We start from the raw sequence: 17,500 nt of genomic DNA on the forward strand, positions 1-17,500 counted from the left end.
CCTAAAATTTTCGGCGCAAAAACCGTAAAACCGAGCTAAAAAAAAAGCCAAACCCACAAACCAGAAAATCTTTTTTTGGCAAGCTGCGGGTCTTTGTAGCGTAAACCACATTTGATCGAGCATCTTCAATGGCCTTTTTGGCACCTTGCCAGGCACCAGGCCCCATGAGACGGAACTGAGGCGGGGTACAACCACGAAAAATGCACTTAAGGGCCAAGGAAGGGTCACGGACTAAGAGCCACCACAAGTTTGGCTTACAGCCAACTTCAACAGCAATTTCATCAGCATAAGAAATGTAGTCAACCTGAGTGATCAAAATTTCCAAAAAAACAGTAAGCTATTTTGGGTTAACGTCAGTGCTTTTAAAACAGGTTCAAAAACTCATTAATAATTCATAAACCTAACAGCCTATCAAAACATAGCATGCGAGCAGGCTCTCCGAGGGACTGGGGTTGGGGCTAGAACCCACCGCAGAGAAAGAGCTTCATTCATTTCATTCGATTCATTCACCTTATTATGCACTATTTACACAATATAGAAAAATAAAAATAACAATACAACAGTAAAATTACTTGAAAATATTACATATGATGGATAGGTGCGAAATGTGGGTAGCGGCCAAAGTAGCTAAAGCTCTCGTGTTGGCCACTACCACAGTAAAATAAATGATGAAGGAAAATTTACTACTGTAACAATGTAAGTAACAATGTAAGTGGGAAGAGAAAATTAAATTAAGAGATTATATGTTTACAGAATAAATGATAGTAATTAGGCTACATGTATTGAACATAAGGTTTTTTTTCTTATTTTTTAGTTTTGATTCTTCAATAGGAATAATTTGTACTGTTTTTTAAAGCTATTAAAAGGGATAAGTTTAATTGCTGACGGGACTGTTTCCCATATTCGTGAAGAAATTACTTTGAATCTAGTTAGTCCATAGTTTGTTCGGGATGCTTGCTCGCAGGCTAATCAAAACACCGATAATATGTCGCATGCATGAGCTTTAACTTGATGAAACACTCCTCATAGACCTAATCGGCTAACTCAATGTTGCACCCAATTCAAATCTCCCGGGATTAAGATTCTTTATGTATTACATTTGCATTTGCATGATATTGTAGCATTCATATTTAAATGATGTGGAAATACCTGGAACAAAACGTTTTATTTCCAAAGGGTTTCAATTGGGAACAACACTGAGTTAGCCAATTACGTCTATTATAATTCTTCATGTAAAGAATACTAATGAGCCCGGCTTTTCGTGTATGCTAATATCTTCTTCTCACATTTTGCACCATTCTCTGGACTCCAGAGGGGCACGCTTTTGGTAGAAAGTTTTTGAAGTCGTTCAACAGATGGTTTTCAATCACGTGAAGAGACGGCCACGTTGATGTACAAAACAATAGCAAATTATGCCTCATGTTTTGCATCATAACAGAGTCAAATTCCCAAAAGACGTTTTTCTCTGTTATTCTGTGCACCAACATGGCTGCTGTGACGTCAGGTGAAAACCATCTATAAACTCTCATGTCGTGTTTTATCTGGTCTAAAACCACTCGGCTTCGATTCTTGGTTTTAAACCCGATAAAACACTCCTGCTCGTCTATTAAACAGTACATAAAACATAGAACAACTGAATCAAACACTAAACTATTAAATGTCTCCAAAAAGGTGTTTGAAGTCTAAGTATTACAATGCGACGCGCCTTACCGTGGCCACCTAACAAAGTTTTTTTAAAACTTATACGCCAATCAGGCTGTGATCGACAGTCACCCTTCCTTGTAACGTTTTCACGGTTGTTAGTTGAACACCGTTGCATGGGTTGTCGAGTTGACGTATTTACACGTAGTTGTCAATTGTGAAGGTTTGTTGGGTGGCCACGATAAGGCGCGTTGCACTGTAAAGTCCCAATGTTGAGGATTTAAGTTCAGTTTTTGAAAATTATTGACAAATAATAAGGAGAAATTTGAACTTACATTATTAACACGATAGGAAACGAGTATGATTTAAGTAATTTAAGTGGCTGTTTGGTAGTTGTTAGGGTTTAAAATTAAGCAAAGTAAAGAGACACATGTACAAAACAATCTCTTGGGACCTCAGTAAAAATTCACACGCCAATCCTTCCTCATCCTCGGAGACCCAGGGGCAGTCAGTCGGGGCAGGACAAAAGACGACGAAAGTTTTCAAGAACGGTGGAAAGAGCCCCTGGGTACCAAGTCTCACCAGACCATTTCCAAACGGCTTCGCGAATGCCGGCTCCTGATTGGGCCCAAAAAAGCCTTTGTATTATTGTACCCAATCAGCAAACAGCAACTCTCGAGTACGGCCACTGTTGTTTCAACATACTTGTCCAATTTGTTCACCAAGGTTTTACGGAAATTTCCTAACCAGAGATGAAACAACTGAATATTCAATCGGGAATTCGTTTTGGATGCTATCAAAGGGAGTTTTCCAATTTGTTTCGGACTCGAGGTATCGTAAATATTAATATTTACCAGGGCCTGAAGAGATCGTTTTAATTTAAGCTTAAGCTTTTATGCTATACTTATCCTTAAGCTTCAGACTTCAGTTATATATGTATTCTTGAATACCCTCTTAAACATAGTAGTTACAAGCCCTTCTGACGTCTTAGTTTTCTGGATTAATTCAAAATTTAGTCAAATCTGTAGTCCTAATCAAGCAAAATTAATTATCACCAATTAACTTTAATTTAATTTGTGATCTGGACACATACCTGTAAGGTGTTTCTCTTGCTTGCATAAAACCTCTGTCCCATCTCTTTTCTTTTCTTTTCGATGTGACCCATCATGACATCCTTTGGAGGAAGAAATTTCTTACCACTGAAGACTTGTGTTGCCCAGCGTGCTTGCAACTCTGACAGCGGGAAAAAAGCTCCATGAGGTTGAAAACAGCCAATAACTGCTAGGGTTGGTTTGGAGAGATTTGGAGTAAACACGCATTTGTATAAGTCAACTTTGTTGTCGCTCACAGGTAGAATAGATTGATCTATACACTTGAAATCTATCTTGTATCCTGTACAGAATATGACCACATCCACGTCGCGCAATTCAGAGCCATCATCAAAAACAACTCCTGTTTTGGTAAAGTGGCTGACATTAGGCTTGACAACAAGGCTGCCTGTCATAATGCGATATGGAAGATCATCACTGATCAACGCCTGTTGATTCGAGAGTGAATGTTGGGGACGCACTGAAAATACTTCATGATCAAATCTTGTGTTTAAAGCTCTGGTGAAAAAGAATTCAAATAAGTTTTTTGGTAAGAGACTAAAGAATCTAGTGGATACTGCTTGGTCCAAAGGCTTTCCATTTTTCCACATTCGAGACAGGACCCATGCTCCTCGGCGGGTGCTGAGGTAAACTTGTAGGGTATGGCGGCTGAGTTCAACAGCAATGTCGCTTCCAGAGTTACCAATACCTGTTTGTGTATAGAAAAAAAAAACGTTAATATCCCACCAAAAAAGTACAAAAGTGGTAGTTGTCCAGTTGTTGTTAGAGGGGGAACTCCTTTGAACATAAAGGCTTCACATTAGATTGTATTGCCTTGTCTTGAAACGTGATACTCTGGTATGGAGCTAAGGAATTTACCTGTAGTGTGCTTTATTTTAAAGGAGCTTTATCTTCCATTCACGAGTGTTAAGAATGTTTATTCATCTCATTAATCATTCGTTAATTAAGGAAAACCAAAAGAAATGTTTCATTAATTCAGTAATGGTTGTAGCAATGTCATGCTACCTTTATTATTTGCTCTATTATTATTGGTTTGTTGTTGGTTCTCTCCTTGCTCCGAGAGGTTTTTATCCGGGTACTCCGGTTTTCCCCTCACAAGAAAAACCAACACTGCCAAATTCCAGTTCGATCCGGAATGCACGGACACCTGTTGAACGAGCTCCTGAGTGCTCTTAAGGTGTTCCGTGGGTAAACAAGTGGCACTTACATTTTTTTTTTGTTGCTGAAGCGGGATTTTGTAAAATTTGCATTTTTTTTTTGTGAAATTTGTCGCTCTCGTTTTTCCTCAGTTGGCTTTCAATGAGGGGTGGTAATTTGTAGTTTTGGCTGAACTTTGAAGTTTTGTTGCTGGGCATGCATTTTTTTCCAAAGTTTGGCAGGTTTCTTACTGGGTGAACAATTTTCTGTAATCTTTGCAAACTTGGCCCTTCTGTTATTTTTAGTAAGGTTGTAAATTTTTGGCAAAGTTTGTAATTTTTGCTCAATTTGCAGTTTTCAGACTTGGCCTGCAACTTTTTGTAGTTTTCATTTTGGTGCTCTTGTGCCTTGTTGTGTAGTGAAATTTGCAAATTTTTGAAAAATTTGTAAATGTTGCAGTTTTTGCTAAATTTGTTGCATTTTTTTGAAACTATATAAATTTTGTTAAATTTGTCATTGCCCCCTACTTTTAGCAAATTTTGCAGTTTTTGTTAAAATTGCTCAAAGGTAGCTCAATTTGTCTGAAATTTGTAATTTTTGTAGCTTAATGTCTGGACACAAGTGCCACCGCGTGGAAATTTCCCCGGGTCACTGCATTTGTCATTCTCCTGGTACTTCGGCGACGGTGTTTTTTATTTTTATTTTTATATATTTTTAATTTTCTTTAATAGAAACAATACTTACAATACCTATTAATTTACATACGTACATACAGTACTACCTATTACTATGCTAATACTTACTAAAAATTAAATACTTATACATGTACTATTACATAATACTAGCCCCCCCCCCACCCCCCCCCCAAGCAAAAAAAAGACAACAAAAAAGCAAAACAAAAAAAGATAATAATAATAATCTACAATACGTATATGATTCCATTAATAGCAAACCCAAGCGCAGAGCCGGTTTTTAATAAACACACTAATAAACAATTAAGAAATCAATGTTGTCTAAGCACAGGGCCCACTTTTTATTAAATTTGTCCATACAATTGGTTTTAACACACACAAACTTTTCTGTTTCGTATTTAATTTTAGCCCTTTGTTTAATGGCGGGTATGTTTGGCAATGTCTGATTTCTTCTGCAACCCCATATAGATGATTTAGCAATAAGCAACAAATAATTCAGTTAAGGGCATTTTGCATATAGTATTCCGATCATGACATCTTGCAAAGTTAGATGGAAGAATTATTTTGTCATTAAGTAGAAATAGTATTCAAAGTCATTCCATGATAGGGGGTTTCTGGTTCCGATTTACAGAATGAACGATTATAATCTGAGATGTAACCTATCTTGCATGACTTTGTATTTGTAAATAGTAACGAATTAAGGACTTTGAATTGAAATGACGATATAAGGTTCAAACTACACTTTATGAGGCAGTTGAAAGATCTTTTTCAAGTGATCTTGTGATAAATTAAAAGCTTGTCTCAGATGTTGAGAACTTTTTGGAAACTGCAGCTTTTCTACTTTTGATTAATGCGTAGTAATCCTTAACACATCAAAGTCTATATTTTCAATCGTCAGCAAACATAGGAAAATTTCCGAAGGAACACTGGTGTCTGTTTTTAGAAATTATGGCACTGAGTGACAAGTCCCGCAAAATCAAAAGATTAGTTTTGCCGCGATTTTGCTTGAAACAATCTTGAAAGAATTTGTAGCATCTGTATCAAATAAAAGATCCTTTACATAAATAATACCGTTTTCAAAAAACTTTCCATAAAAGATGTGCCTGTTATTGATACGTATCTGTTTGTTGTTCCACAATATAAATTGCCGCTCTTTTCCAGAATCAAAACCGTCTCGAAATTCGTAGCACCACTGAAGTAATTCGGAATAGAACAAAGAAGAGATAGCATGATCCTTAATTTCATAATTACAGTCAAATAAAAAGAGATCTCCGAAACGCTGCAATAAAACACGTAGATAGCTTTTCCAAGCACCATCATTCTTTCCAAAGATTCTTTTAATCCAGGCTACTCGTAATGATTTGATCGCACTTTCAAGGTCAATCATTTTGATATGATATACCGTTTTCACATAGTCATTTATCGTCGACAGTCTTGCTACTTTATCAGTTTCTTTCCACACTGAGAAATTTAAATAACATTCAGTTTAACTCTTAGATGATTCCCTTGGGTGCAGGGAGAAGTGACAAAATGTAAACAAATTTAGGAATAAGTGAAGTTTTTTCGTGCAGCAATTTAATGTCATAAGTATAATAGACTCCGAGGGCTTTAATTGGTTCATCGGGCCATTTAATACCAAAGGGTTTTAGCTTATTACTTCTGGAAGAACCAACCCACATTCCCTCAGTTTTAGATGAATTTATCCAAAGTCCTGACAGTTCCTTAAAAACATCCAGGAGAGTAAATAGAGTCCGTGCTGAATTTATATCTGACAGAACTGCTGTCTTATCATTGGCGTATTGGAGAAGCTTTGTTTCCTCTTTACTAATTGTTATACCTTTTATGGCTGTATTTTGACGAATGGCTATAGCAAGTTTCACTACAACCACGAATAAATACGGGGAGAGGGGATCACCCTGTCTTACACTGCGTTCCAAAGCAAAACAATCCATTGTAAGACCATTATTAATAACACAGCTTTGTATATTTTTGCTCAATGTCTTAACCTACCGAATACAGGGGCACCCAACGAGCATATAGTTCAAAACCACTTAAACATAGCATTGTTAAACGTATTTTAGTATTTAAACGGTAGATATAGGCATATTTTTATCCCCTAAAAATTTTTCATCTGTTGGGATTTCCTAGCTGATAGTCTAGTGATATAAAATTTAAAGAGATTAAAACCTACGTTTTCGAACATTTCAGCCCGAAAAAAGGCTCCCGAAAATTCTAGGTGACCTTTTTAGGTAAACATCCGTTAAAACTGGGCAATTATACCATTTTCCAGATGTTCGAAAATCCCAGGAGAGGTAGGCAAGCAAGAAATTTTACAACAAATGTTCTGAAATGCCTTTAAACAACTTACAAGATAATTCCACTCTATGTCGTGAAATGCTTTATGGAAGTCTATAACAATCATTAAACCTGGGATGTTTTCTTTAAGAGTAAAATCCATTAAATCAAAGATTGAATGCACAGTTGACCTATATACCAATCCTTAACACAGCCATTTTGGTTGTGATGAAAAATATTTGGTAGGACGTTCTTTATCCTAATGGCTAGAACCTTGGACATAATTTTTGCATCCACGTTTACAAGAGAGATTGGTCTCCCATTTTCTAAAAAAGAACGATATTTTCCTATCTTTTCAATAAGGGTGATTACTGCTTGTTTCTGTGAACTCGACATTTCACCTTTTTCAAAACATTCATTCACACAATTAATAAAAGGTTCACTAATAAGTGGCCAGAATTTTTTATAAAATTCAACTGGAATTCCGTCATTTCCTTCAGCTTTGTTGTTTTGAAAACTTTCCAAAACTTTGGCACATTCTTCTAAACTTATTTTGCCTTCGCACGAAAGCATTTGTTGTTCTGTTAGTCGAGGAATATTTAAATTGCTCAAGAAAAGTTCCTTTCCTTGCAGGTTATCTGCATTGTTATCCTTGCTTGTACTATATAATTTTTGATAAAAACGTTTTTCTTCGGAGAGTACGTTAAAGGGGTCAGTCACGATCGAACCACTGATGTTCAATTTCCGCACATGTTTTTTAACATGGTTTCTTCTCTCCAAATTAAGAAATTATTTTGTGCTCTTTTCATCATGTTCCCACCAACGCTCCCGTGCTCGGATAATGATACCTTGAATTTTTTCTTCATTCAGAAGTTTTAATTTTCCTTGGTCGAATTGAGAGCGTTTGCATTTATGTCCGATTAGGATCAGAATCAAATTTTTGTTTTGCTTTTCCAAATTCCCTTTGAAGGTTCGTTTCTTTTTCTTTTCTTTCCATCGCTTTTTGTTTCGAATGCCTAAGGGTGTGAACTCTAATGTTGTATTTAATCCAATCCCAGATACTTCTATTGTCTGTCAATTTATTCACAACCCTCTGTCAGCCAGATAGGTATTTGTAACATGGGTGACAAATTACTCCTTAATTTTGGCGCGAAATTTCAGCGTTAATTTATAATCTCACATGTGATATTACATTGTTGCCATGGCAACTTTTCATATAGTGCTAAAATGGCGTTCACGTTTGAAAATTAAGGAGTAATTTGTCACCATGTTATTAATAGCTAATCAAATGGTATACCCGTGAAATTAGAGAATATTCTCACGCGCGTTTTGTCCAAATTCAAATAATTTCCCGAGCCTTTTAATATTTTGGGGAAAAGTCAGAATTGCCTGTTAGCTTTGTTTCATCTCCTGGCGCACGACCTCTTTCTATTGGAGAATTTCCTTTTTAGGCGTATTTCAAAGTCTCGTGTGTTTTTCAAAATTAGAATGGAGAAACAAAAATTTGGTTTTATCAACGGAGTTGATAATGTAAATTGGCCACCGTACAGAGCTTCTGAAAGCTGACGTTTCAAGCGTTAGCCCTTGGTCAGAGCGAATCGAGGAATTGTGGGTTACGTGTAGTTTTTATAGTAGAGTAGGAGCTACGCTATTGGTGGTAACATGGCAACGTGAAAAATAGGGATATATTAGTTAAATGAAAAGCGTTCGTTAATACCGTGAGGATTAAGGGTGCCGATTTGGAAGTACGGAAAGGCCGCCGATAGAATGGAGAAAATTTGTTATTCGAAGCGGTAATGCTTTCCCTTTTATGAACCTTGTTGTGACGCCTGGTGGGAATTCTGCTGTGGGAACTTTTTCTCCAGGCCAGTGCAGAGCACAAATATATGTATTTCACCTTAAAGAATTCCCGCATACAATCGATTAGCCAAGGCTTACATTTCTCGATATTATCTCTCCCGATTCCTGCAACTCTTTGAAAGATTTTGGCAAATTATGGTCATTTATCTGGATACTGTGAGTCCGATTTACAGTGTTTGGTACTAACCATTCTTATGGTGGTACATCTACGACAAAATACAATCCCGCGTAATTGAAATAGTAATTTCCAAAGCGTGAATGCATCGATCCGAAGCTGAATGGCCAACACCCGTTTCAGGTATCATTAGATACTCAAAATGCAGAAAGGCATAATGGCAAAAGTCAAAACTTAAATAGGAATAACGCGAAGAGGTGTGACGCGAAAAGGCAAAACGCACATAGGCATAACCCATGCAAATAGGTATAACCAAGAGAAAATGAGGGGACAGAGAGGGAGGATCAGGGCTTTGGCTGGGATATGTCATGTCCACGAAAGTTATTTTTAGACGAGCGGAAGTCTTTTTTCTAGCGAGGGCCTGTCTTCTGAGACGTGCGCATGCAGTCTTACCTCGCTCTCAGGTTCTTAGTGAAAAGAGAAAATGGCGGCGCACGTGGAAGGCTGATGAACATTTATATTCATTCAAACATCAGACCGAGGCTGGCCTGCATGTGGATGTCTCGGAAGACAGAACAAAGACTTTCGCTCGTCTAAAAATACCTTTCGTGGACATGACATATCCCAAGGGCTGGACTGGGAGCCTCCCTCTCTTTCCCCTCATTTTCTCTTGGTATAACTCAAATACGCATAACACGAAAAGGCAAGCAGGCATCATGCAACTAATCACTACGCGAATAATCAGCAGTCGTAGGAAGGACCTGGGCATGCGCCAAAATGATCGAATCAAGAGCATTCGTATCTTTTTTGAGAAGATGGTGTTCGAACGGGCGATGCCTTTTTCTTCCACTCAGAATGTCTTGGCTCAATATTTGAGAATTCTTACTTAACTGTTACAACAGAAATAAAATGGTTTCGAAAGTGATTATATTTCCTTTCGACTTAAACGATTAATTGACGTCCTTTTAAGAGTTGAAACTATTAATCCGCAGAGTACACAGCTAGTCTCTATTCTTCGAAGAGCTTTAGCAATGACAGAAAACATCTACCACAAAGCCAATGCTACACAAGTACCTGCTGTTTTTTAAGCTGACAGCTTCAAAATTCCAACTGGAATTAGGCTTCAAAGCCATTGAAATTGCCACAATGATGCCCGTAAGCTTGCGAATTCGCCGCTGCCCTTTTCAGAACGCACTCTTTCTTGGTCCGACTCAGTGATCTTCAGTCGTTCTCTCGTCGCTCACAAGCCGAATTGCCTCCGTCGTTAAAAAGAGACGACACTGTCTGCTGTGAAGCAGAACCTGCACAATTTGCAGCCATGTTCAAAATGGTGCTATCTGAACCAGCGGCACGAGTTTCTGCGGGAGCTAGTTTTGTCTTGCTTTCTGGAGCAATTACCGACCCCTCCCACACTCCCGACAACGTCCCCTCCCCCGTCCTCCCTCTCTTTGCGTTATACCTTTTAAAGATATGCCTTTTCGCAGTATGTCTATTTACGTTAGGCCTTTTTGCGTTATGTCTATTTGCGTTATATCTATTCGCGTCACGCTTATTTTCGATATGGCCTTTCGCGTTATGCCTTTTTGCGTTATGCCTATTTGATGACTTTCACCATTATGCCTTTCTACAGTTTGACTATCTTAAAACGAGTGTTTGTCATTAAGCTTCGGATCGATGCATTCACGTGATTTGGAAATAACTATATCAATTAAAGAGGATTGCATTTTGTCCTAGATGTATCTCCATACATTCTACCTCCTTTTTAGAAACCAAGTCCACAGATTTATATAGTTTTCTCCTTTTTTCCTCCGCTATCGCTTACCTCACTCATACATTTCATTTCAGTAGATCGATCTACTCGGGGGGCTCATGTGACAAAATCTATTTTTAGTAATAGTGCACAACGCTATTGAAATCCGAGGAATACGTTTTTATTTCTGCCATGACCTGATTGCTATCTGGCTTCGAATAGTACATGAATCAGTGGAATATTTCATACCATAAAAGATATTATTTCATATCAACCAAACCATGATTTAACTTAATAACTTTGATTTAGTGTTTTAACTAATCAAGCACTTGCACGCGACTTGGATGAATCCGCGTTTGTGCGCGAATTTATAACAAGGATGTCGGACGAATTGTCGAGGTCAATCGTGTCTGCGGTCTCTTGGGCTGTAGAAATGGCCGTGGACCAGGCAATTTCTTCGATCCAATCAAGAAACTTGACCGTTACATCAAATAATTATCAGTGCACCGTCAGTTGCGACGGCACAGCAAAACTCGGAAGCAGACTCAACAGCTTTGCTCATGTATGTTAGTTTTGTCATGATTCTGGTTATTTTTGTCCAGTTTCGGTTCTTATCATTCATGACTGATTTTTTTATCTCCTGAGACTTGTCATTTATGAAATTAACGGCTGTCAGGCAATAATAGTCGGAAGCGAAAAAGATAAGCCTTGTCCACATGGTCCTTTATCTCCCCACCGCCGAGTATTAAGAAAAAACATACGCAAAAGGGAAGACCGTTGAATAGGTCTGTGACTTGACAGAGACGAGTGAAGACAAAGCTGTGTAGTCTGGATAATTGTGCGACTGAGAAGTGATAAATAAAGAAAGAGGGCAAATGCCACACTTCTGGACGAGTCGCCTCCTCCCAGAAATGGAAAGGTGTTGGGTGTTCAAATTCTCCGCTGTTACCCCAGAGTGATGTGGGGATATTATCTTCCCTGATAAAGTTGAATTCAATTACCAACCCCTCAAAAAAGTGTTACATAGGCAAGCATTTTCTTTTTCTTGCAGGCATTGAATGCTGCGTTTCATAAACGGGCTTTTTATGCGCTACCCTGCAGTGACTGCTGGGCGAGGAGAGAGAATGATAAGAACCGAAGCTCGACAAAAATAACCAGAATCATGACAAAACTAACAAAAATGAGCAAAGTTGGCTCAGTGACCGTGAATACATACCTGTTGAGTCTGCTCCCGAGTCTGCTGTGCCACCGCAACTCATGGTGCGCTTGATGTAACGGTCAGGTTTCTTGATTGGATCGAAGGAATTGCCTGGTCCACGGCCATTTCTACGGTATTAAGTTAAATCATGATCTCGTTGATATGAAATGATATCTTTTGTGGTATGAAATAAGCCATCCATATCCTGTTCGAAGCCAGATAGCAATCAGGTCATGGCAGAAATAAAAGCATATTCCTCTGATTTCCAGTATGATGTGATATATTTAAAATAACAAGAATAAATTTATATTGTATGAAACCATCGCACAATGATTTGTAAACCAAAATATTTCATATGAAATAATTTAAGTTTCATCCATGATAACATATAACGGAATATTATTTATTAAATAACGAGAAAATGAACAATAATAAGAAATATTTTTTTTATACAAACGGAGCCCCATACCCATGGACCTTGGAAAAATGTCTCTGGCACCCTGGGAAACGTTTACCCGATCTAAATTTTAGAACTGTACCTTGTTTTATTGCTGATAGTTGTAAGCTGGGATCGTTGATCGCTGAAATGTGCCCGTTATAACATTTTAGGTGCGAACGTCCCAAAAACCAATTTCAGCGGTTTACGGTCACCTCGCCACCAGTAAACTCGCCACTAAGAGTCATCTCGCCACCACCAAATCGCCACCAAGGGTCATCTCGCCACCAGTTATAGATCCGATGTTGCCTTGATGACTCTAGTCAGAGCTATTATAGCACTCACTGGCACAGCAATAGTGTGGCACGGTGTCTAACGAAAAAATATTCGACACTTCCATTTCGAGGTGCAGCGTGAAGTGCGTGCGGTGGGCAGGTCGCGCATGTAAAAAAATTAAGTCACAAACCATTTAATAGTGGGAATCAAACGTGATTTAACACCATCCAAAAACTTCAATCAACTTAACGAGGAGCAATTATTGTTCACTTGAGGAGATTTATCTCTCAAATCGCTGAGGAGTGTATGAATGTTGTAATCACCAAGAGAGAACGAAGCTTTTATAGTCCGGTGTTAAAAAATGTGTCGGAATTTAAATGCAAACTTGTAGATTTTGGAAAAGTTTTGAAAAGGGAAACGCGCCAATTGATCGATCAAAATAAAAATTACGCTTCGGAAAATATCATATTAAGCTCGGATCATGAAAACAATAAAAAAATCGAGCAGATGCATACTAACAGCGAGTCTTCCCCTTATAAAAATCAACACAGCTAGCGCTTCCACTAAGGGCGCTTCCCTTTTGTCAGAACTAGCCCGCCAGACCCGTCAGTTTACAAAGAAAATGCAACAATTTGAAGGAACACTTTGCGTGATTATCCCTGGCATTCTTCTAAGGTACCTAACATTTGTGAGAACACAAAACTTGACTTTCTTAACCTACATGAAGCACTTAATCCACTCCCTTAAAAGGTATGTATAAATGAGTATGTTGATATTGATTTCGCACAGCCTGATTTCTACGCGAAGACCCCATGTAGTAAGTCCGAGGTACTATCGAAAGAGCTCCAAAGACTCCGCATTTTTTTTATACAAATCCAGCCTAGTTAAGCCTGTTACACACGAGCAAGTTTTCCTTGACAAGTGTCATTGACAATGTTCATATGCTCTTGTGTAAGAACAAGAAATCTTCTTTGACAAGTTTTGCCTTGTCAAGTCTTATTTGCTGGTGTGAACGAATTAACAAGTTTTCACTGTAGCCATTACAGAAGTCATCACAAGAACAAGACCGCTGTGAGCCCGCAATTTATCAATTTTCTTGACAAGTTTTCCTTGTCGACCCATACAGACGAGTAAGTTCTGCAATGTGTCAAGTTTTTCCTTGACAAGTGCACTTGTCAAGGAAAAAATTGACATGTTCTTCTTTACACACCAGCAAATAAAATTTGCCAAGTCAGAACTTGTCAGTGAAAACTTGCTCGTGTGTAACCGGCTTAACATCAAGTTCCGCTTTGCAGGTGCGTCATCCTGACTTACCGATTTTCATGAGTTCAATTGAGTTTGATTTCCAAACGTTCGACTGACTATGCTAGGTTAAAATTAATTATTTTCTTAACTCTATGGAGTTAAGGAAACTACGGCTATTCACAGATAATGGAATAATCGAAACAGCCACTTTTCTGAAAAAAAGACTCAGTGAACCATGACGACAAGACATGTCCTGAAAAGCTCTGTATATCTAGTTTTGTTTTTGACCTTATTTCTAATATTGGAGACCCTAAAGACATCCAAAAAGGTTCCTCGTGGTAGTTCGTCGTTGATTACAGTGTTGAAGCCCAGAGAAAGAGCTCATATTTCTCAACATGCTCACCGACTTCACCGTAGTGCACACCGAGCGACTACACTGGCGCCATCTTTAAAGGCAAAGATCTGCTGTGAGCATTTACATGCTACACTAACTGCTTCCTGTCTTATTATACTGGCTGGTGATGTCAGCAAATATCCGGGTCCGGTGTCAGACCTTATGGCATCTGTTCGAAGGGTTGCAGAAGGAACCAGAAGGCCATACAATGTGACAATTGTGATTCTTGGTTTCATGCAAAATTTGCAAGCAAGAATAACGAATAGTGAATACACCGACCTCAGCGCTAGGCCGGAGACTATTTGGTGGTGTATGGCGTGTTAATTTCCCTACAAACTATCTGGACAGGTGTTAGAAACAACTAATGATGTACCGGTTGGATGCGGACACTGATGTTTGTGCTGTTGAGCAGTTGTCTGACGAAAAGTCGAAGGATAACGATGAACTAGATCGTCTACGTAGACAGAATGGAAAAGAGCTCCTAATTGTTCACTTAAATATTAGCAGCATTCAGAAAAAATCCGAAGACCTCATGGATATTATCAAGGCAATACATGCTCTATTATGTTTGTAAGTGAGACTAAAATTGACTCTAGCTATCCTAATGCTCAGTTTACAATACCCGGTTATATCAAAATTGACAAAGATTGTAAGACTCTGGAGGTTATTGCACTTGATGTAAATACAGAAACCGGCAATATGGTAATTATTGGTGTCTATCGTCCCCCGAGAGCTTTATGTGGTGAATATCAACTTCTACTCGAAAAGGAACTCAGTGAAGTCTGCAACTGGGCGAGTCTAAAAAGCACCCATGTTGTCGTAATCGGCGAAATGAACTTGGACCGAATACGTCCTAACAAATCTGAGGGCAAACTCCTTCTTGATCTAGAAGTTGAACCAGGTTTTGACTGCTTAATCACGAAGCCAACAAAAACCAAAAAGCGCATTACAATCATAACAGAAAGTCTGATCGATGTATGACTCAGCAACAGACCTGAATTATTTCAATATTCCGGTAACTATCATCCTTGTCTGAGTGATCATGCACTTATCTAGGGGGCTCTCAAGCAGAAAATTAATCTAAACAAACCCAAGATATACAATTTTAGAAGTTTTAAAAACTTTGATTCAGAACTATTCAAGCGTCACCGTCCTTGACACGGCTCCTTGGCACATTATTCAATTATTCGATGAAGTAGACGATCAAGTACAAGCCCGGAATTTAACAATGAAAGATGTATTGAATGACTTAGCACCTGTAAAGAAAATGAGAGTACGTGATAAAGATGTGCCATGTATGACATCTGAATGGAAGAGTGCAATTCGAGCCAAACGAAAGGCTAATGCAAAGTTTTGAAAAACAAAACTCCAGTAACCTGGGAGCTCAGGCGCAAAACAAGAAACGAGGCAACAAAACAGATCCGGATTGCCATAAAGAACTACAGGAAAACCAAAGCTGCTGACCTTAAGATTAACCCAAGAGACTTTTTTAGAACATTCAAGCCGTTCCTGAGCAAAAATGATTGCTCAACGAGCACAGACATCCAGGTTTTAGACACTTCAATAAAGTTTCAATCAATCAATCAATCAATCAATCAAACCTGAAACATTGATTGCACTGAACTCTCTTTTTTACGGTTCGGATCGAAATCGCAGCAATATGATTGGAAGATATTATTGGAGTCCTCTGCTCTGTATATAATTAAATTCTTGAAACAATAAGCTATTGAGGTTGAAAAACTCTCACCTCCTTTGCCGCGTGCCGCACAAGCTACGTTAATAAGTTCGCATTGTCTTGATTGATGGTGACTTTGATTGCGTATTAGTGGCGAGTCTTCCTGGTGGCCGGCTCCTTCGGTCATGGAGACTACAGACTACTTCGATATGTTGAGTGGACATGTCGATCGATATAGAAATGTCAAATAAAAACAGCTCACATACCAACAATTAGGATCTTCTTATTTTCAAATGGCTTGAAATCCTTGTAGGAATGACTGTGCATTTTCAGGCCTTCAAATTCATCCTGACCGGGGAAGCTCGGGGTGGGCCACGAAGGTTCTGAGTGATGGCCGACACATACCATCACAGCATCGTAGATCTCTACCCTCACTGCTTCAGGATCCGCCCCGTTTAGTTCCCGAAAAAATATTTCCCATTTGCCGCTCTCGTCGAAGTCCGGCGTCTTTCTGATCTCGACCACCTTGGTTCTTAAGCGAATGAACTTATACAAATCAAACGCCTCCGCGTACAGATGAAGATACTCCATGACCTTTCCGTGGGGCATGAAAGGTGGAAACTCCTTAGGCATTGGAAAATCCGAGTAGCACGTCATCTCCTTACTCGTGTTGATCACAGTGGATCTGTAAACAGAGCTGTGGCGTTCTTCTTCGGTGAAATACCACAAGCCTCCGATCTCATCTTCTGCCTCAAAACAAACGGGTTCCAAGCCGTCATCATTACAGGCTTTTATGCAGGTTAAACCACTTGGTCCAGCTCCTATAATTGCTACTCTCATTTTGATGAAGAAAGGACGCGAAGAAATGCAGCTAGCCTGCGTAACTGGTCGTATTGTTGGCACGAAAGGCATAAGCCGTACGGAGAATGCGGAAGACTGTGCCGAAAAACGGAGAATGCGGAAGACTGTGCCGAAGACTGTGCCGAAAAAGTTAAGTTATTTGAATGCCGCCCACTTTGAATCGAATTAGGAACAGCCAATTAGAGTAAAGCTGTCATGCGAAACCAAGTTGTATAATTTGCGTGCAAAACTTATTGGCAGCATGCACGGAACTGAGATGGGAAGATAGCAAACACGGATGTTAATTTGCAAAGCATGAAAAAGCAAGTATTATGAGGAAGACTCTCAAGTAAATCCGCGAATGATTTTTGTAGATTATGTGCATGTAATCTGAAATTGCAATTCGAAGATTATTTAAAAATGCCCTTTTATCGACCGAAACTGTGAGACCAAATAAGTGAACGGTTGATCAGCCGTGTCCAAACTCGTTGTAAGCGAGACTCGATGGATATTCGCTGGACCACGAAACTTGGTCAAAGAGAAGTAAATTTATCCGAGTGGCCGTTGCTGGAGTTTGAGCGTGACTGATGCCGGAGAAGTGTGATTTTATCGGCGAGATGTGAGGTAAGGTAGAAATTACCTTCCAGCCTTCCCTTTATTTATGTACGAGTGACAACCCGGGAAGTTGAGAAGTCCCTTAAATCGCATTCATACGGTGGCCCAGGAGGCTCAAACACAAACAAAAAAGAAAACGCAAACAAAACAAGGAAAACGCAAACAAAAAAAAGTAAAACGCAAATAATTATTTGGTGCGAGACAATAAGGAAACGCTTGCAG

The 17,500-nt window shown here is 38.9% G+C and overlaps 1 protein-coding gene and 1 pseudogene across 1 annotated transcript in view; one reads left to right on the forward strand and one right to left on the reverse strand.

The window, feature by feature from the left end:
• LOC137985273 (flavin-containing monooxygenase 5-like) overlaps positions 1–16,698 on the reverse strand; it is a 16,855-nt gene extending 157 nt beyond the window's left edge. Inside the window, exons 1-3 of the mRNA XM_068832843.1 lie at positions 16,090–16,698; positions 2,735–3,438; positions 1–304 (exon numbers count right to left, since the gene is read on the reverse strand). The exon at positions 1–304 is cut by the window's left edge and continues 157 nt beyond it. Of these exons, the coding sequence (XP_068688944.1) occupies positions 2–304; positions 2,735–3,438; positions 16,090–16,663 (1,581 nt within the window). The 5' untranslated portion in view covers positions 16,664–16,698 and the 3' untranslated portion in view covers position 1. The remainder of the gene's footprint in view (positions 305–2,734; positions 3,439–16,089) is intronic.
• Positions 13,827–16,091, forward strand: LOC137985274 (uncharacterized; annotated as a pseudogene).
• Positions 16,699–17,500: the final 802 nt, after the last annotated feature.

Source organism: Montipora foliosa, chromosome 14 (genome assembly GCF_036669935.1).
Source record: "Montipora foliosa isolate CH-2021 chromosome 14, ASM3666993v2, whole genome shotgun sequence".
In the NCBI taxonomy this organism is placed as follows: Eukaryota; Metazoa; Cnidaria; class Anthozoa; order Scleractinia; family Acroporidae; genus Montipora; species Montipora foliosa.